At 46.9% G+C, this 19,548-nt stretch overlaps 2 protein-coding genes across 3 annotated transcripts in view; one reads left to right on the top strand and one right to left on the bottom strand.

The window, feature by feature from the left end:
* The first annotated feature begins 1,750 nt into the window (after positions 1–1,750).
* Positions 1,751–5,837, top strand: PPIA (peptidylprolyl isomerase A). Of its 2 annotated transcripts, XM_012458381.2 has the most exons (5): positions 1,751–1,860; positions 4,278–4,308; positions 4,396–4,484; positions 4,694–4,866; positions 5,492–5,837. In XM_012458381.2, exons 1-5 carry the CDS (start codon positions 1,792–1,794, stop codon positions 5,622–5,624), a joined length of 495 nt encoding a protein of 164 aa, XP_012313804.1. In that variant the 5' UTR covers positions 1,751–1,791; the 3' UTR covers positions 5,625–5,837. The 2 variants fall into 2 exon arrangements, with proteins under 2 accessions (XP_012313804.1, XP_064222780.1); XM_064366710.1 differs by lacking the exon at positions 1,751–1,860 and having other exon boundaries at positions 3,970–4,308.
* The window catches only part of LOC105721875 (histone H2A.V), a 45,429-nt gene continuing 30,592 nt past the window's right edge, over positions 4,712–19,548 (bottom strand). The window contains exon 5 of the mRNA XM_021669336.2: positions 4,712–10,384. Within this exon, the coding sequence (XP_021525011.1) occupies positions 10,329–10,384 (56 nt within the window). The 3' untranslated portion in view covers positions 4,712–10,328. The remainder of the gene's footprint in view (positions 10,385–19,548) is intronic.

Raw genomic sequence — 19,548 nt, 5'->3', positions numbered from 1 at the left:
CCATGAGCTGATAACATACCACTATACTCCAGCCTACGTGAGAGTGAGAGCTTGTCTCAAAAAAACAAAAAGAAACATTAAATAATATCCTTAATATTACAACTTAAGTGACAGCCCAGGATGCATCAATTCCCTTGTAAGGCTTTCTGAACAAAACACCAGTCACATTAAGTGTGTTTTATTTTATTTATTTATTTATTTAGAGACGGAATCTCACTTTGTCGCCCAGACTGGAGTACAGTGGCAAGATTTCGGCTCACTGCAACCTCTGCCTCCTGGGTTCCAGCGATTCTCCTGCCTCAGACTCCTGGGTAGCTGGGACTACAGACAGGAGCCACCCTTCCCTGCTAATTTTCTATTTTTAGTAGAGATGTGGTTTCACCATGTTGGACAGGCTGGTCTCGAACTCCTGACCTCAGGTGATTCGCCCGCCTCGGCCTCCCAAAGTGCTGGGATTACAGGTGTGAGCCACCGAGCCTGGCCTATTTTGTTTTTTGAAACAGGTTCACACTCTGTTGTCCCGGCTGGAATGCAGTGGTGCAATCACGGTCCACTGCAGCCTGGATCTCCTGGCTCAAGCAATCCTCTCCGCCTATTCTCCTAAATAGCAAGAGCCACCACGCCCAGTTAATTTTACTTTTTTTTTTTTTTTTTTGTAGAGGCGGGGGTCTCTCTAAGATGCCCAGGCTGGTGGCTGGTGTCAAACTCCTGGGCTCAAACGATCCTCCTCAGCCTTGGCCTCCCCGCCTCCTAAAGCGCCGAGTATGAGCCACCACGCCTGGCCTATAAGTGCATTTTAATACAAGTATTATTAATGTCTTTGCCTGAAGAAATTCGCTTTTAAATTGTAGCTTATCTTTCACCTAGAAATCAAAGCACAATTCAGCCGGAGGCGGGGGCGGTGGGAGCTGGGCGGCAGGGGTAAGGAAGGACCAGGAGCAGAGGTTTTAAAAGAATAAGAAAGGGCAAAATGTGCACAGTGCATCTTCACAGGTAAGATCCTGGCCAGGCTCCTGTTTTAATGGCTTCCTCTTGAAGATTCAAGCAGAGTGTAAGATATTTTCGGAAAGTAGGGCATTTTGAAAGTATTTCATAATCTCTCAAAACCGGGGACTGCTCCTGTCCCACCTCGTTAGAGAAAACAGCGATGCTCAAAGGCAACCTCCTTCCTGACATGGCCAAGCCGGACGCGACGCGGTGGTCGCTCGCGCGGAATGCGGACGCAAGGCTGCTCCTCGGTCTCGGGTACGCGCCATTCCCATTTCCGCTCGCGGAGCCGCAGGGACTGGGCACAGGACCCCAGTCGACCTTGACTGGCGGCGCGACCTTGAGGCCTTCGTTCGCCTCAGTTGCCCCCTCTGTGCAATGGGGAGACGCGCCTCGTCGCTTGACAACTGCCGATGACCCGTTGCGCTCCGGTCTCCCGCGTGCTCACGCGCGCGCGCCATGCTGCCCAGCCCCGTTCTGCACTGACCCATCCCCCGTGCCCCGCGCCGGGCGCTGCCGCCCCGCCCCGAGTCCCATGCCGCAGCCACCGCGACGGAGCCCGCGGGCGGGAACATGCCTCCGCACATTAGCGCGCACGCGCGCCTCCAGTGCCGTCCCCACCAGCGCCGGCTTCCGTCCATGGGCCATCTGGACTGTCACTCTGGCCAAGTAGCAGACGCGATTGGTCAGAGCCAAGGCACGAGACAGGGTTGCGGGCGGGGCCGAACGTGGTATAAAAGGGGCGGGAGTCCAGGCTCGTGCCGCTTTGCAGACGCCGCCGCCTGGGACCTTGTAGCATCAGCCATGGTCAATCCTACCGTGTTCTTCGACATTGCCGTCGATGGCGAGCCCTTGGGCCGCGTCTCCTTCGAGGTCGGGCGGGCGGCGGCGTGCGGGAGTGGGGTCCAGAAAGCGGGCGGGGGTCGGGGAGGGTGGTGGCGCCCTTAGGGCCCGGGCGCTGGCCGACTCTTCAAGAGGGGCGAGCGCGGGCGGGCAGCGGCGCCATTTCCTGACAAGGGGCCATTTTGGGAGGTCCGCGAGGCGCGGGGTGGAGGCCGGGGCGGCGGCGGACAAAGGCAGGCGGGGCGGCTGCACGGCTGTTGGGGGAGGGGGCCCTTGTCCGCGTCCGCCCGCCGCCCCGTGTGGCCGCGCCCTGTCCTGCCCGACGCACGTGCTCGGCGGCCGCGCTCTGGCTCGCGCCTAGAGATCCGTTGGGCTCCGCCCTGGCTCGGCCTGGGCGCCGCTGACCGGAGTCAGAAGCGCGCTCGCGAGCGCTTCCCACCGCCTTCCTGGGAAGCTGCTCCCCGGCCGTCACTAGGGTGCTCTACATCCTGAGCTGGGAAGCGGCTTGCTTGAGGGTTTTTCTCAGGGACCGAGGCGGGGTGTGAGACCATCCATACTCAGTCCTCCGTTAGATCCTGGGAGACCATGTTATAAAAAAGGATGTGATGGATTGCCACTTGAAATAACTTCCATTTGGAAAAAATAGGAATATTTATAAATAAGCTGCAAACATCCCTTCTTGTCCCCCACCCCTAAGCGGAAATGTGAAAATGGGCCTTGCCTTTGCTGGTGCCCAAGGACCGCCTTCCTCTGCAGTGACGGCGCCGGCGGGGGAGGCGCTCTTGAGCCCCTCCCGATTGTCCCTCTGCCTAGCAGGCAAGTTGCGACTGGCCACTAGGCAGGCCTCTTCCGACCAAGGTGGATTACTAGTGATTACCTAATTAGTTTTGAGAGTGTTAAATGAGTTCTTAAAGATCAGTTGTAATTACAGCATAATATCTAAACTTGGAGCGTTTCTTTTTAAGTTAGATATTGAGTTCGATTCCATTCCAGTTACCATGATTAGGCCTTAAGGAGTAGTGAAATAGGTTGTTAGTGGTTTTATTCTTTTAAACCATTTCTCAAAAGGCCACCAGTGGTTAGTTTGGGATCTGATTGCGAAAGTAGATTGATCCTCATTCAGTGAGGACAGGGCGGTTTTCTTGTTGCCTGCCCTGTCCACAGTGGCTGGCACATAATAGGCGCTGAAACACTACATCTTAATTCACACCCCACTTACCGCTGTAGTCAGAGCTGGTAAGTGACAAAGGCTGTCTTGGAAACTTGGCCTGACATAATGCTGGGCATCAGGTTAGCCAGAGAGCTTAAGGAAAATGAGAAAGGACTTCTGCAGGTCTTGGTGAGAATCGAGGGGGAAGTGCCAATGAGGGTTTTAGCGAAAGTCACCATAGTAACTTAAATATACTGACTACAAAGCTCTGAGAAAAGCTGATGTTTAAAAAAGACCATACATTCTAGGTACAAATACCTAAAAACTAAAAAATAAGTACATTGGCTGGATGCGGTGGCTCACACCTATAATCCCAGCACTTTGGGAGCCCGAGGTGCGCGGATCACGAGGTTAGGAGGTCGAGACCATCCTGGCCAACACGGTGAAACCCCATCTCTACTAAAAGTACAAAAAAGGAGCTCAGCGTAGTGGCACACGCCTGTAGTCCCAGCTACTCGGGAGGCTGAGACAGAATCGCTTGAGCCAGGGAGTCAGAGGTTGCAGTGAGCTGAGATCCCGCCACTGCACTCCAGCCTGGGAGACAGGGAGACTACATCTTTAAAAAAAAAAAAAAATGCTACTTTTAAACGAGCTGTTTTTATTAAAGTGCTTGTCAGTGTTTATGGTATTTAAACTACCTGTCTAGCCATAATGTATTATACAGTCAAGAAAGGTTCAAAGCCAGATGTACTAGAAACCAATCTTCTATTTTTTACCTCACTACTAGGTAAGGGGCCTGGAAACCAAGAAGTGACTGCTCATCTAATCCATAAAGCTATGTTAACAGATTGGAGGTAGTAGCATTTTCATTACCAGTGACTAAAACAGCAGCTATTTACCCCTGGTCGTTCAGCAGTACTTGCTGTTCTTTAGAATTTTACCTTTAGATTCTAGGTGAAGTTGGGGGGTTGGTGATGCACATTTAGGAATCCATTTATCTGTTCATTAGTAGGTGTGATGTACTAAAAGTGTGTGACACTTTATAGAGGTCTCACTATTGAAGTCATGATTCGTTCTGGATTTTTGGCATGTGTTTGGGTTTCATGTTTCTTAACCCAACCGCCAGCAGGGCCTTATGGCTGTCAAGAGCAGTTCTTACTTGGGATTTAAAGTAATTACTGAAGAAGTATTCTGGTAGTGAGAAGATGAATTTATGACTCAGAAGCCCCTAAAGACATGGGTAATAAGCAACAGAATATCTAAGCAGATGTTAATTAACTGTAATTTTCTCTTACAGCTGTTTGCAGACAAGGTTCCAAAGACAGCAGGTTGGTCTGTTTTCTAAGTTTAACAAGTGTGCTTTTGTGTGTGTGTGTGTGTGTGTGTGTGTAATTTTTTTTTTTTTTTTTTAACAGAAAACTTTCGTGCTCTGAGCACTGGAGAGAAAGGATTTGGTTATAAGGGTTCCTGCTTTCACAGAATTATTCCAGGGTTTATGTGTCAGGTATGAAATTTACTGAATTTTATTTGCATTTCTCCTTTAATTTGGGATTGAGCTAGAATATTTCAGGATACACATATCTGAGCTGTTATTCTGCCATTTTGGTTCTATTTAATCCTTCTATTTAGTTTGAACTTGGGTTTAAAGTTTGAACCTTGCAGACTTGGCATACTTTATGTTGTCAGAAGTGACAGCTTTCTATATGTTCACAGGGTGGTGACTTCACACGCCATAATGGCACTGGTGGCAAGTCCATCTACGGGGAGAAATTTGATGACGAGAACTTCATCCTAAAGCATACAGGTCCCGGTATCTTGTCCATGGCAAATGCTGGACCCAACACAAACGGTTCCCAGTTTTTCATCTGCACTGTCAAGACTGAGTGGTAAGGGTAGAACATGGCACAGACAAACCACCTGACTAAATGAAGAGTTACCCCTGGGGGAGCAAACACTAGTTTTCTTCAACCTTTCTTTACATAGATGTTTTCATCTCTAAGGTACCAGAAGAGCATACATAGCTACAAATGTAGCCAATGTGATATAGAATGTCAGATACTGTAATAGAAACTGGGTGCTTAGCTGGGTGGTTAAGTGCTAATTTTTTGAGAGAGAGTTTCACTCTGTTGCCCAGGGGACAGTCTGAGCACACTGCAACCTCCACTTGCTGGGTTCATGTGATTCTCCTGCCTTGGCCTCCTGAGAAGCTGAGAATACAGATTAGTGCCACAATGAATTTTTTGTAATTTTGTAGAGATGGGGTTTTACCATGTTGGCTAGGATGGTCTCGATCTCCTGACCTCATTATGCGCCCACCTTGACCTCCCAAAGTGGTGGGATTACAGGTGCGAGCCACTGTTCCTGGCCAATTAAGTGCTACTTTTATGTTACTATTAATAGCATGTGAGTGGGTGTCTTTTTTTTTTCTTTTTAAGCTACCTTGTCTTGATTCATGACACATGGAGACTGCTTGTTTGTGGTTGCCAGTCACAGTGATTGTTCTCCTTCCAGGTTGGATGGCAAGCATGTGGTCTTTGGCAAGGTGAAAGAAGGCATGAATATTGTGGAGGCCATGGAGCGCTTTGGGTCCAGGAATGGCAAGACCAGCAAGAAGATCACCATTGCTGACTGTGGACAACTTTAATAAGTTTGACTTGTGTTTTGTCTTCACCACCAGACCATTCCTTCTGTAGCTCAGGAGAGCACCCCTCCACCCCATTTGCTCGCAGTATCCTAAAATCTGTGCTCTCGCTGCAGTTCCCTTTGGGTCCCATGTTTTCCTTGTTCCCTTCCATGCCTAGCTGGATTGCAGAGTTGAGTTAAGTTTATGATTATGAAATAAAGACTAAATAACAATTGTCTGTCCTTGTTTGAGTTAGGGTGTTGATGTAGGCTTTATTTTAAGCAGTAATAGTCTACTTCTGAAACATCATTTGTTTGCTTGATTCTACATAGTACTTAGGTTTTGTTTTTCTGTTTTTTACTTTTCCAGACCCAGGAAGTCTCAATGTTTGTTGAGTGGAATATTGAAAATGTAGGCAGCAGCTGGGCATGGTGGCTCACGGCCTGTAATGTATTACCTGAGACAGAAAATCACTTGAGGGCAGGAGTCAAGATCAGCCTGGGCAATATGGTGACACCCTGTCTCTACAAAAAATAATTAGCCTGTCCTGGTGGTACATGCCTGTAGCCCTAGCTGATTGAGAGGGCTGACGTGAGAGGATTGCTTGAGCTCAAAGTTAAGGCTGTAGTGAGCTGCTATTATGCCACTGCACTCCAGCCTGGGTGTGAGAGTGAGACCCCATCTCGAAAGTGGGCAGAGGCAGGAAAAGCAAGGAGCCAGAAATAAGAGGTTGGACTGGTGTTCAATGAGTTTATGCATTTAGAGGTGTTCTTAAGAGTGACTAGTGTGACAAATTGAGAAATGTTAATAGCTTTTTGTTTTGTTTTGAGACAAGCTCTTGTCACTCAGGCTGGAATACAGTGGCACAATCTTGGCTCACTGCAACCTCTGCCTCCGGGTTCAAGTGATTCTCTTTTCTCGGCCTCCTGAGTAGCTGGGAATACAGGCACGCACCACTATGCCCAGCTGATTTTTGTGTTTTTAGCAGAGATGGGGTTTCATCTTGTTGGCGAGGCTGGTCTCAAATTCCTAACCTCAGCTGTGATCCTCCTGCCTCAGCCTCCCAAACTTGTTGAACCACTTCGCCCAGCCTTTTTCTGTAACAAAGCTTAAGCTTCAACTGTGCTGGTGATCTAGTCAAAGGGATAATAGCCTTTCCTTGATTGAGGACTTGACTTTGTGAAATTACTCAGTGCTGGCAATTAGATGTATAGGCTGAACAGTATGTCAGGACAATCTAAGCTGAGAAAACCTCTCGAATGCCCACCTTAACTGACCTCTAGGGTTTTTAACAGCAATCAAATTTGCCTATCCTAAGGGTGTCAGATTTGATGTCTTGGTGTGTTCTGTAATTTTTGTTTTATTGTCTGGCTGGTTCCTTATGTGTGGATTACTGCCACCAGCACTTGTGTGTCTCAGTCCTGTAGTCTGGTTATGTATTCCCTGAGTGACATCATTCAGTGTCTTAGTACTTTAGCTCAGTCCGGAGCACAAGGTGGAAATAAACATCAAACATCCTTTCGTTATCCCTAGTATTTCCTCATTTCACTAGGTGACGGAATAGTCATCTCACCGTATCTAGCCATTAACTGCTTTTATTCATCCAAGTCATTGAACTTTTTTTTGAGATAGAATTTTGCTTTTGTTGCCCAAGGCTGGACTGCAATGATGCAACCTCAGCTCACTGCAACCTCTGCCTCAGGTTTATACCAATTTGCCTGCCTCAGCACCTGGAGTAGCTGGGATTATAGGCATGTGCCACCACACCAGCTAATTTTTTGTATTTTTAGTAGAGTGGGGGTTTACCATGTTAGGCTGGTCTGATCAGAATTGGCCAGGCAGATCTCAAACTCCTGACTTCAGGCAATCTGTCTGCACTAGGATTTCAAACGTGAGCCCCACACCCAGTCCCATCTCTTAATTTTTAAAACATCTTCAGTGCCCAGCATAGTCCCTGACATCTGGTATTAAGAGTTCAATACTTGGGTTGGGCTGTGGTGGCCTGTAATCCCAGCATTGGGATGCCAAGGTGGGTTGATTACCTGAGATCAGAAGACCAGCCTGGCCAACAGGGAAACCCCATCTCTGCTAAAAACAAAAATTAGATGGGCATGGTGGTGCGTGCCTGTAATCCCAGCCACTTGGGAGGCTGAGGCAGGAGAATCGCTTGAACCCAGGAGCCAGGTTGCAGTGAGCCAAGATCATGCCACTGCACTCTAGCCTAGGAGACTAGAGTGAGAGACTGTCTCAAAAAAAAAGGTAAGTCTGGATGTGGTGGCTCATACTGTAATCCCAGCACTTTGGGATGCCATGTCCTGAGGACTTTGAGACCAGCCTGGGCAATATGAGGGTACCCTGACTCTGCAAATAAGAAAATAAGCTGGGTGTGGAGGCATGTGCCTGTGGTCCCAGCTACTCAGGTGTCTGAGGTGGGAGGATCCCTTGAGCCCAGAGGTCAAGGCTGCAGTGAGCCATGATCACATTCCAGCTGAGTGACAGCAAGACCCTGTCCAGGTTAGTCTTAAAAACTGGCCTCAAGCAATCCTCCCCTCTTTCCCAATGTGCTGGGATTACAGGTGTAAGCCACCATGCCCAACAATTGGGAAGATAATTATGTGCCAAAGTAGACAATTTCCTCCCTCCACAGACCTTTTGAAGGGAAGGCAGGTCAGATGCCAAGTTGGTAACATCATCAGCATGTGTAGATTGGACCTGGTCAGAAAGGTCTCAAATGGCTACCCTGAGAAAGAAGTGCTTGGAATGAAAGGTAACCAGGAAAACCCATCATTTTTCTGCTGGTTGGAGGTGCTCATGGAACCCCTTGGGAAACAATTTATAAGCTGAGGCGGGGTTTGCCTAGCCCACCCTGAGAACTGAGTTTGCTGTATATATCCATGCCTTACACAATGAATTAAGATACTCAGCTGGGCACAGTGGCTCATGCCTGTAATCCCAACACTTTGAAAGGCTTGCCGTGGGTGGATCACCTGAGGTCAGGAGGTTGAGACCACCCTGGCCAACATGGGGAAACCCCGCCTCTATTAAAAATACAAAAATTAGCCCAGCGTAGTGGCTTGCTCCTGTAATCCCAGCTACTTGGGAGGCTGAAGCATGAGAATTGCTTGAACCCCACAGGCGGAGGTTGCAGTGAGCTGAGATTGCACCACTGCACTCCAGACTGGGCGACAGCAAGACTCTGTCTCAAAAAAAAAAAAAGATACTCTGCACATGCATGAACAGTTCTGTTAATGTGTAAACACCCAGCAGGGATTTGTCTAGCTTTTCACCAATATATCCCAGTACCTAGGCCAGAGTCCAGAGAAGGCTCAGAAGAAATACCACAGTAACTGGTGATAGACCCCCTTCTGAGTCCTTTACATATATTCTAGGCTGGGCATGGTGGTTCACGCCTATAATCCCGGTTCACACCTATAATCCCAACACCCGAGAAGCCAATGCAGGCAGATCGCTTGAGCCCAGGTGTACAAGACCAGCCTGGGCAACATGGTGAAACTCTGTCTATATTAAAAATAGAAAAATTAGCCAGGGGACCAGGCACAGTGGCTCATGCCTGTAATCCCAGCTACTTGGGAGGCTGAGGCAGGAGAATCGCTTGAAGCTGGGAGGCGGAGGTTGCAGTGAGCCGAGATGGCACCACTGCACTCCAGCCAGGGTAAGAGAGACTCCGTCTCAAAAAAAAAGAAAGATTAGCCAGTCTTGGTGGTGTGTGCCTGTAGTCCCTGCTACCTGGGAGGCTGAGGTCGGGGGATCACCTGAGCTCTGGTGCGGAGGTTGCTGTGAGCCAAGATTGCACCACACTGCTCTCCAGCCTGGGACATGGAGCAAGACTCTGCTAAAAAAAAAAAAATTATATATATATGTATTTCTAGAGTTACAAACTTAAAATTTTTTATTGTGAATTTTATGTACAGAGTATGTTATATTGGCTATTTCTGTGTGACAAATTGCCCCCAAATGTAGTGACTAACCAACTTAATGTCTGTGGATTGTGAATTCAGGCATGGCTCAACTGAGTCCTCTGCTTCAAGGTCTCCCACGGGCTTCAGTCAAGGTTTCCATAGTTGTCTCAAGACCCAGGTGGGAAAGGATATGCTTCCTAGGTCAGTCTCATGGCTGTTGGCACAGTTCTGCTCCTTGTGACCTACTGATTGGAGGCCACCCTCAGATCCTTGTCACAAAGGCCCTGCCAACATGGCAGCTTGCTTTGTGGAAGTATGCACACAGGAAGGCAGTAGAATCAGCAAGATGGCAGTCACAGTCTTATAACCTAGTCAAAGAAATAACAACCCAGCACTTTTTTTTGAGACAGAGTCTCAATATCACCCAGGCTGGAGTGCAGTGGCATGACCGTAGCTCATTGCAGCCTCAACTTCCTGGGCGCAATCGATCCTTTCACCTCAACCTCCTAAGTAGCTGTGACTACAGGGCGCACCACCATGCTTGGCTACAAACCATCACTTTTGCTGTATTCTGTTAGAAGCAAGTCACTAGGTTTAGCCCTCACTTAAGCTGGGGTGGGGGGTTGGGAGGGGTTACACAAGGGCACGTATAGTATAACTAGAAGTGGGGACAAGGGACCATCTTTAAAAGTTGCCTACCACAAGTCTATAAAATCCATGTAAAGACCAGAAATAAAAAGAAGCCCAGCATATCTACTAGTATGCCCTTTGCGAGTCCTCTTCAGTTGCATGCTCTCATTCCTCTTCAGAGGGAACCATGATTCCAGTTTTTGTGTTCATCAATCTCTAGCATCTGTGTCCCTAAAAACATAATTGAGAAGAAGTAAGAAGCAAGCACAAAGCTAATCGTGCAAAGAAAGGGTAAAATTGCCACTATTACGAGGCAGGCCCCCAGGAGAAGGTAAGTTGAGCAGGCTGGGTGACAGTGTGGGGTCAGGGTCTTGAGAGCACAAGAACCATTTCTGGGAAAGTCAGCCAATGCCTTTCTCCATTTCAGAAAATCTGTAAAATCTATAATATCTGGTTCATATTCAGATTTCCTCCCTTGTTCTAAGAATGAATTTTTATGTTTATTGCTTTTTAAAATTCTTTTTCAGGCCAGGCACGGTGGCTCACGCCTGTAATCTCAGCACTTTGGTAGGCTGAGGTGGGCAGATCACTTGAGGTTAAGAGTTCGAGACCAGCCTGGCCAATGTGGTGAAACCCCATCTCTACTAAAAATACAAAAATTAGCCAGGCTTGGTGGCGCATGCCTATAGTCCCAGCTACTTGGGAGGCTGAGGCAGGAGAATCGCTTGAACCTGGGAGGTGGATGAACCTGGGAGGTGGAAGCTGCAGTGAGCCGAGACACGCCACTACACCCCAGCCTGGGTGACAAAGTGAGACTCCGCCTCAAAAAATAAAATTCTATTTCAGGGTCAGTAGGTGCAGCAAACCACCATGGCACACGTATACCTATGTAACAAATCTACATGTTCTACACATGTATCCCTTTAGAAGAAATAAAGAAAAAAATTCTATTTCAATCCTGGTCCTTCTGGAACAATGTGTTTTTAAAATCATTCTTATTAAGGTATAATTTACATACAATTAGAATGTCTTTTATAACTGTTCCTCCTCTCCCCACCACTCTCAGGATCTAATTTAGTTTCACATATTACATTTGACTGTTAGGTGTCTTTAGTTTCTTTTACTCCAGAGCAGTCCTTCTACCTTAAAAAAAAAATACTGTAATTTCTGCTTATTAGCTTTCAAAAATTTATTGAGATTATAACTCATATAACATAAAATTACCCTTTTTTTTGTGAGACAAAGTCTGGCTCTGTTGCCCACTCTGGAGTACAGTGGCCATGATCTTAGCTCACTGCAACCTCCACCTCCTGGGTTCAAGTGATTCTCCTGTCTCAGCCTCCCAAGTAGCTGGGATTATGGGCATTTGCCACCATGCCCGGCTAATTTTTGCATTTTTAGTAGAGACAGGGTTTCACTATGTTGGCCAGGCTGGCCTCGAACTCATAATCTCAGGTGATCCACCCATCTTGGCCTCCCAAAGTGTTGGGATAACAGGCATGAGCCACTGCACCTGGCCAAAATTACCCTTTTTAAGAGTATAATTCAATAACTTTCAGTTAGTTTTGGAACATACCATCACCCCAGTACAAGGCCTTGTTCCCACATGTGGTCAATCTTGCTTCTTCAACTGCAGTCTCCCCACCACCTGGCAACTGCAAAAATGCCTTCTGTCTCTATGGATTTATTATTTCTAGACTTTTCTCCTTTTTTTTTTTTTTTTGTTTTGAGACAGGGTCTTGCTCTGTTACCCACGCTAATGTGCAATGGCACAAACATGGCTCACTACCACCTCAACCTCCTGGGCTCAAGCAATCCTCTTGCCTCAGCCTCTCAAATAGCTGGGACCACAGGTATGTGTCACCATGTCCAGGTACTTCTTAAGTTTTTTGTAGAGAAGAGGTCTTGCCACATTGCCCAGGCTGTTCTTGATCTCTGGGCTCAACCAATCCTCCTACAGCTGCCTTTCAAAGTGCTGGGATTACAGGTGTGAGCCACTGGGCCTGGCTGGAATCATACAGTGTGGTCTTTGCGACTTCCCCCTTTTTTTTGTTTGTTTAGAGATGGCGTCTTGCTGTGTCACTCAACCTGGAGTGCAGTGGTGCAATCCTAACTCACTGCAGCCTCAAACTCCTGGACTCAAGTGCAAGACTGGGCTCCTGGACTCTATTTTTTTCTACTCCATGTTGTTCTTGCTTTGTTTGAATCAATGGTTCTGTATGAATACAACTTTAGGAAATATAAATATTCATCATAGGAGACTGGCTAAATCGCAGCCTCTTAAGTAGGTGGGATTACAGGTGCATGGCAACCCCTTTATTGTTTTCCTTAAGTGATATTGATGTTGTTGTTATTGTTGTTGTTGAGATGGAGTGTCGCTCTATAGCCAGGCTGGAGTGCCAGTGGTGTGATCTCAGCTCACTGCAACCTCTGTCTCCCCAGTTCAAGTGATTCTCCTGCCTCAGCCTTTCGAGTAGCTGGGACTACAGGCGCACGCCACCACGCCCAGCTAATTTTTGTATTTTTAGTAGAGATGGGTTTCACCATGTTGGCCAGGATGGTCTCGATCTCCTGACCTTGTCATCCACCTGCCTCGGCCTCCCAAAGTGTTGGGACTACAGGCGTGAGCCACCGTGCCCGACCCTTTTTTTTTTTTTAAGACGGAATCTCACTCTGTCACCCAGGCTGGAGTTCAGTGGCAGGATCTCCACTCGCTGCAACCCCTGCCTCCCAGGTAGCGATTCTCCTTTCGAAGCCTCCCAAGTAGCTGGGATTAGAGGCACCTGTATTGGTCAGGCTGGTCTCGAACTCCTGACCTCATGATCCACCCACCTCAGCCTCCCAAAGTGTTGGGATTACAGGCGTGAGCCACCGCGCCTGGCTTTGATGTTGATTTTTTAAAAGTTCAAGACAGCCAGGCACAGTGGCTCACGCCTGTAATCTCAGCACTTTGTGAGGCCAAGGCGGGCGGATCGCTTGAGTTCATGAGTTGGAGACAAGCCTGGACAACATGGCAAAACCCTGTCTTTACAAAAAATACAAAAATTAGCTGAGCGTGCTGGTGCAAGCATGTGGTCTTAGCTACTCAGGAGGCTGAGGTGGGAGAATTGCTTGAGCCTGGGAGGCAGAGTTTGCAGTAAGCTGTGATGGTGCCACTGTACTCTAGCCTGGATGACAGAGCCAGACCTTGTCTCCAAAAGAAAACAGCTGGGCGTGGTGGCTCCCGCCTGTAATCCCAGCACTTTGGGAGGCCGAGGCGGATGGATTACCTGAGGTCAGGAGTTCAGGACCAGCCTGGCCAGCGTGGTGAAACCCTGTCTCTACTGAAAAATACAAAGATTAGCCAGGCGTGGTGGCAGATGCCTGTAATCCCAGCTACTCAGGAGGCTGAGACAGGAGAATTGCTTCAACCCGAGAGGTGGAGGTTGCAGTGAGCCGAGACTCCAGCCTGGGCAATAAGAGCAAAACTCCATCTTAAAAAAAAAAAAAAAACAAGAAAAAAGAAAAAGACAAGAACAAGAAAAGAAAAGAAATAAAACAAAGAATTCAGGACATTGACTTTGTGGAATGTCCCTTATTCTGGAGCTAATTGTTTCCTGTTTTTCTCTCTTAGCTCCTGTATTTTCTGTAAACTGGAAATTATACTAGGCCTAAAAGCTTAATTGGATTCAAATTCAACATATGTAGCAGGAAGATTTCATAGGTGATGCTTTGCGTACTTAAACTTGCCTCACATCAGATGGCACAAAATCTCAGGCTGACTCATCAGGGAGACTATATTTGAACTTGCAGTTAAGGTAATGCCTGCCAGACTGCTCCACTGGAAAGGAATCTTTTACCTTTTCTGAAAATTAGGTAATCTGAGGGGTGTATTTCGCCACTGCATAAAGACCTTCTTCTAAGAAAAGAGACTTTTCGGCTGGGCGTGGTGGCTCACGCCTGCAATCCCAGCACTTTGGGAGGCTGAGGCGGGTGGATCACCTGAGGTCAGAAGTTCGAGACCAATCTGACCAATATGGTGAAACCCCGTCCCTATAAAAAAAAGAAAAGAGCCTTTGCACCTGATTGTTGTGTTTTGGCATTAATTATACTTGTCTGAATCAATTATTCTGTTTTGTAGTTGTAAAGTACCCTTCTGATCCCTCCCTCCTCCTGTCACTATGGACTTACGTATTTTTATTCAATATGTCTTATTTGAATTTAGATCTAAATAGGATCCATATATCTATAGAAGTTTGAGCAGAGGAGTGACAGCATTTGCCTTGCTTTTTTTTTTTTTTAAGATAGGGTCTTGCTCTGTTGCCAAGGCTGGAGTGAAGTGATCTCAGCTCACTGCAGACTCGACTTCCTGGCCTCAGGCGATTCTCCTACCTCAGCCTCCTGGTAGCTGGAATGACAGGCAATGTGCCACCCACCACACATGGCTAATTTTTAAAAAATTATCATTTGAGGCCAGGCGCGGTGGCTCACACCTATAATCCCAGTACTTTGGGAGGCCGAGGCGGGTGGATTGCCTGAGGTCAAGGGTTTGAGACCAGCCTGGCCAACATAGTGAAACCCCATCTCTATTAAAAATACAAAAAATTAGCCTGGCATTGTGGCACGTGCTTGTAATCCCAGCTACTCAGAAGGCTGAGGCAGGAGAATCACTTGAACCCAAGAGGTGGAGGTTGCAGTGAGCCAAGACTGCACCATTGCACTCTGGCTGAGGCAGCAAGAGCAAAACTCCATCTCAGAAAAAAAAAAAAATCTTATTTTCTTTGAGACAATCTTGCTCAGTTGCCCAGGCTGGAGTGCACTGGAATTATTTCGGCTCACTGCAACCTCTGCTTCCCAGGTTCAAGAGATTGTCATGCTTGAGCCTCCCAGGTAGCTGGGACTACAGGTGTGCACCACCATACCTAACTAATTTTTGTATTTTTAGTAGAGATGAGGCTTCACCACGTGCGCCAGACTGGTCTCAAACTCCTGACAGCAAGTGATCTGCTTGCCTTGGCCTCCCAAAGTGCTGGGATTACAGGCGTGTGCCACTGCTCCTGGCCTAAAAATTATTTTCAAACTTTTTGTAGAGATAAGCTTTCACCATGTAACCCAGGGTGGTCTCAAACTCCTGGGCTTAAGCGATCCGCCTGCCCCGACCTCCCAAAGTGCTGGGATTACAGGCATGAGCCACCATTTTTTTTTTGAGACAGAGTCTCACTCTGTCTCCCAGGCTGGAGTGCAATGGTGTGATCCCGGGTCCAAGTGATTCTCCTATCTTAGCCTCCCGAGTAGCTGGGATTATAGGCAAGCACCACCACACCCAGCTAATTTTTGTATCTTTAGCAGAGATAGGGTTTTCCCATGTTGGCCATGCTGGTCTTGAACTCCTGACCTTAGGTGATCCGCCTGCCTTGGCCTCCCAAAGTGCTGGGATTACAGGTATGAGCCACAGTGCCCAACAGAGTCACCATTCTTTTTTTTTTTTTCCGAGACGGACTCTCGCTGTATAACCCAGGCTGGAGTGCAGTAGCTCCATCTTGGCTCACTATAACTTCCGCCTCCCAGGTTCAAGCAATTCTCCCTGACGCGGGCTCCCAAGTAGCTGAGATTACAGGCGCCCACCACCAACCACACCTGAGTGTGTGTGTGTGTTTTTTTTAGACATGGGGTTTAAACACACCTGAGTGTGTGTGTGTGTCTGTGTGTGTGTGTGTGTGTGTGTGTTTTAGACATGGGGTTTCACTATGCTGGCCAGGCTGGTCTTGAACTCCTGACCTCAGGTGATCTGCCTACCTCGGCCTCCCAAAGTGCTGGGAATATAGGCATGAGCCACCATGCCCAGCCTAAGCCATCTTTCTTAGAAGGGTCACTTTGACTGAAGTCTACCGAGCAAAGTCTACGACTAAGTGGCAGAGTGAAATCTGTAAACTACTGCATCATCCAGGAGTGAGGAAAGGGGCTGGGTCTGGGTAGAAATGCCAGTGGTGAAAAGTAAATTTGCTTTAATGACAGGATTACTTTAAATGAAAGAAGAGGCTGGATATGATGGCTCATGCTTGTAGTCCTAGCTACTCAGGAAGCTGAGGCAGGAGGATCAGTTGAGCCCAGGAGGTCGAGTGAGCCATGATTGTACCACTGCACTTCAAACTGGACAAGAGAACAAGATTCTGTCTCAAAAAAAAAACATAATAATAATAACATATATACATAATATAAATAAAAGGAAATGAGATTAGTTATCTTTAGAATCTTGAACTCTGAAAGTTCTTTTTTCTACTTCGTGTTTAAAATTTTTTCTACTTCATGTTTAAAATTTTCTTGGTTTGTTTGAATCAATGGTGTGTATGAATGCAATTTTAGGAAATATTATAAATATTCATCACAGGGGACTGGTTAAACAAATTACAGTTCTCTATTAATTATTATTTTGTTTTGTTTTGTTTTATTTTACTTTATTTTTTGAGATGGAGTCTTGCTCTGTTTCCCAGGCTGGAGTACAGTGGTGCGATCTCGGTTCACTGCAACCTCCACCTCCTGGGTTCAAGTGATTCTTCTACCTCAGCCTCCTGAGTAGCTGGGATTACAGGCATGAGCCACCATGCCTAGATAATTTTTGTCATTTTAGTAGGGACGGTGTTTCACCATGTTGGCCAGACTGGTGTCGAACTCCTGACCTTGGGTGTTCTGCCCACCTCAGCCTCCCACAGTGCTAGGATTACAGGTGTGAGCCAACGCTCCTGGCCTGTTCATTTATAATAGCCTTAACGGATCCAATGCTCCCTTTTACTGCCCTGAACTAAAATTATGGGTGTGACTTTCTTACATCATTTTAAAAGTTTAGTAATGTCTAACTAGATAATAAGGAGAAAGGAAAGGGAAATTCCTGATGTTGAAATAATATGTGTTGCACTCTGTAAATGCTTGGGTCTCTAAGATCGCTGGAGAGGGTACAGTGCGGTAACTGTTTGTAGCAAGGAGTGCAGTTTACGTGCCTTTCACTGTCTCAGGTACCACCACCTGACTTTCAGAAATGATGAACAACGCGACAAAATTCCAAACAAAGAAGTTCATGCTTTGGCCAGGCATGGTGGCTCATGCCTGTAGTCCCAACACTCTGGGAGGGCAAGATGGAAGGATCTCTTGAGGCCAGGAGTTCAAGACCAGCCTGGTCAACATCGTGAGACCCCCATCTTTAAAGAAAAAATTTATAAAAATAAATAAATAAGTAAGTAAGTAAGTAAAATAAAGTTCATGCTTCTCTCTGATACACTGCAGTTGCAGGCTTGGGGAATGTCAGGGATGTTAAAACTTTTAACAAGCAAAACTACAACCAAACCCCTTTGTGTTTACATGTAAAATAGAGTTCTAGACTTGGGCAATGATAGATCAATTTTTCACGTACATGAACGTCTGGCTGGACATTTCACAGTCATGTGAACAGTCCCATGCACTACAAGATGTGCAAAGTCTCTCCATCCACTGTTGGAGGCACAAATCTTCAAAGTGCCTCCTGAAGGCATTGCTGTTCTGCTGAAACCCCCAACATGATGAGGTAGGAGTAATTGTTAAAAGACCAATGTAAGTCCAGGCGAGATGGCTCATACCTGTAATCCCAGCACTTTGGGAGGCCGAGGTGGGTGGATCACGAGGTCAGGAGTTCATGACCAGCCTGGCCAATATGGCAAAACCCCATCTCTACAAAAATATAAAAATTAGCCAGGCATGGTGGTGTGTGCCTGTAATCCCAGCTACTTGGGAGGCTGAGGTGGGAGAATCACTTGAACCTGGGAGGCAGAAATTGCAGTAGGCCGAGATTGCGCCATTGCACTCCAGCCTGGCGACAGAGCAAGACTCTATCTCAAAAAAAAAAAAAAAAAAAAAATCATTTCTAATAATATGTTTACAGTAAGATGTATCTGGTTTTTGTCGTAGACTCAAGTAATCCGCCTACCTCAGCCTCCCAAAGTGCTAGGACTACCGTGATGTGACCCACCATGTCTAGCCTCCATAACTCAGTTTTTGTTTATTATTATTGTTTTTTGAGACGGAGTTTTGCTCTTGTGGCCCAGGCTGGAGTGCAGTGGCATGATCTTGGCTCACCGCAACCTCCGCCTCCTGGATTCAAGCCATTCTCCAAGTAGCTCTGACTACCAGCACATGCCGCCACACCTGGCTAATTTTGTATTTTAGTAGAGATGGGGTTTCACCATGTTGGTCAGGCTGGTCTTAAACTCCTGACCTCAGGTGATCCACCTGCCTCAGCCTCCCAAAGTGCTGGGATTACAGGCATGAGCCACCACACCTGGTCAAGCAATTTGTGGCCAGGTGTGGTGGCTCACGCTGTAATCTCAGCACTTTGGGAGGCCAAGGTAAGTGGGTCACTTGAGGCCAGGAGTTCAAGACTAGCCTGGCCAAAAAGGGAAAACCCATCTCTACTAAAATACAAAAATTAGCCAGATGTGGTGGCATGTGCCTGTAGTCCCAGCTATTCAGGAAGCTAGCCCAGGAGGTGGAGGTTGCAGTGAGCCAAGATTGCTCCACTGCACTTCAACCTAGGCGACAACCAGAGTGAGACTGTCTAAAAACAAAAAAAGCAATTTGTGTTAATCCACTCTTTTAAAATCTTCTTTTCATAGAAAAAACTCTTTTTTCATATTTATTTCATAATAGATTTACATAATTCCTAACTGAATTATGTATTTAAAATAGATATGATTCACATATGCAGATCTGGGAAGAAATAAAATGGATTCTTGGTGAACACATAAGGCTGTGGAAGTAGGCACTAGTTTTGTTTGTTTGTTTTGAGATGGAGTCTCACTCTGTCACCCAGGCTGGAGTGCAATGGTATGATGTCAGCTCACTGCAACCTCCACCTCCTGGGTTCAAGCGATTCTCCTGCCTCAGGCTCCTGAGTACCTGGGATTACAGGCACCCACCACCACATCCAGCTAATTTTTGTATTTTAGTAGTGATGGGGTTTCACCATGTTGGCCAGGCTGGTCTTGAACTCCTGACCTCAGGTGATCTGCCTGCCTCGGCCTCCCAAAATGCTGGGATTACAGGCGTGAGCCACCGCACCTGGCCGGCACTATTTTTTTGACTGTGACCTCTAGAGAGGAATATATTCTATACACTGTAATCTACTACACACACATATATAAGAACGGAGACAGACATCATGACTCTTAACCAAATACACTGTACCCTGCACTGTGATATTCTGTATTCCAATTCTTTCCAACAAACCCCAAGAACAAAACACCTAAATGCTGTTGGTGGGCCAGGTGTGGTAACTCACGCCTGTAATCCCAGCACTTTCACAGGCCACAGCAGGTGCATGGCTTGTGCCCAAGACCAACCTGAGCAACATAGTGAGACCCTGTCTCTACAAAAAGTCAAAAAATGAGTGA

Source organism: Aotus nancymaae, unplaced genomic scaffold (genome assembly GCF_030222135.1).
Source record: "Aotus nancymaae isolate 86718 unplaced genomic scaffold, 86718_ANA_hifiasm-v0.15.2.pri h1tg000065l, whole genome shotgun sequence".
In the NCBI taxonomy this organism is placed as follows: Eukaryota; Metazoa; Chordata; class Mammalia; order Primates; family Aotidae; genus Aotus; species Aotus nancymaae.
The sequence above is the reverse complement of the archived record's forward strand: the minus strand, read 5'-3'. Positions and strand labels throughout refer to the sequence as shown.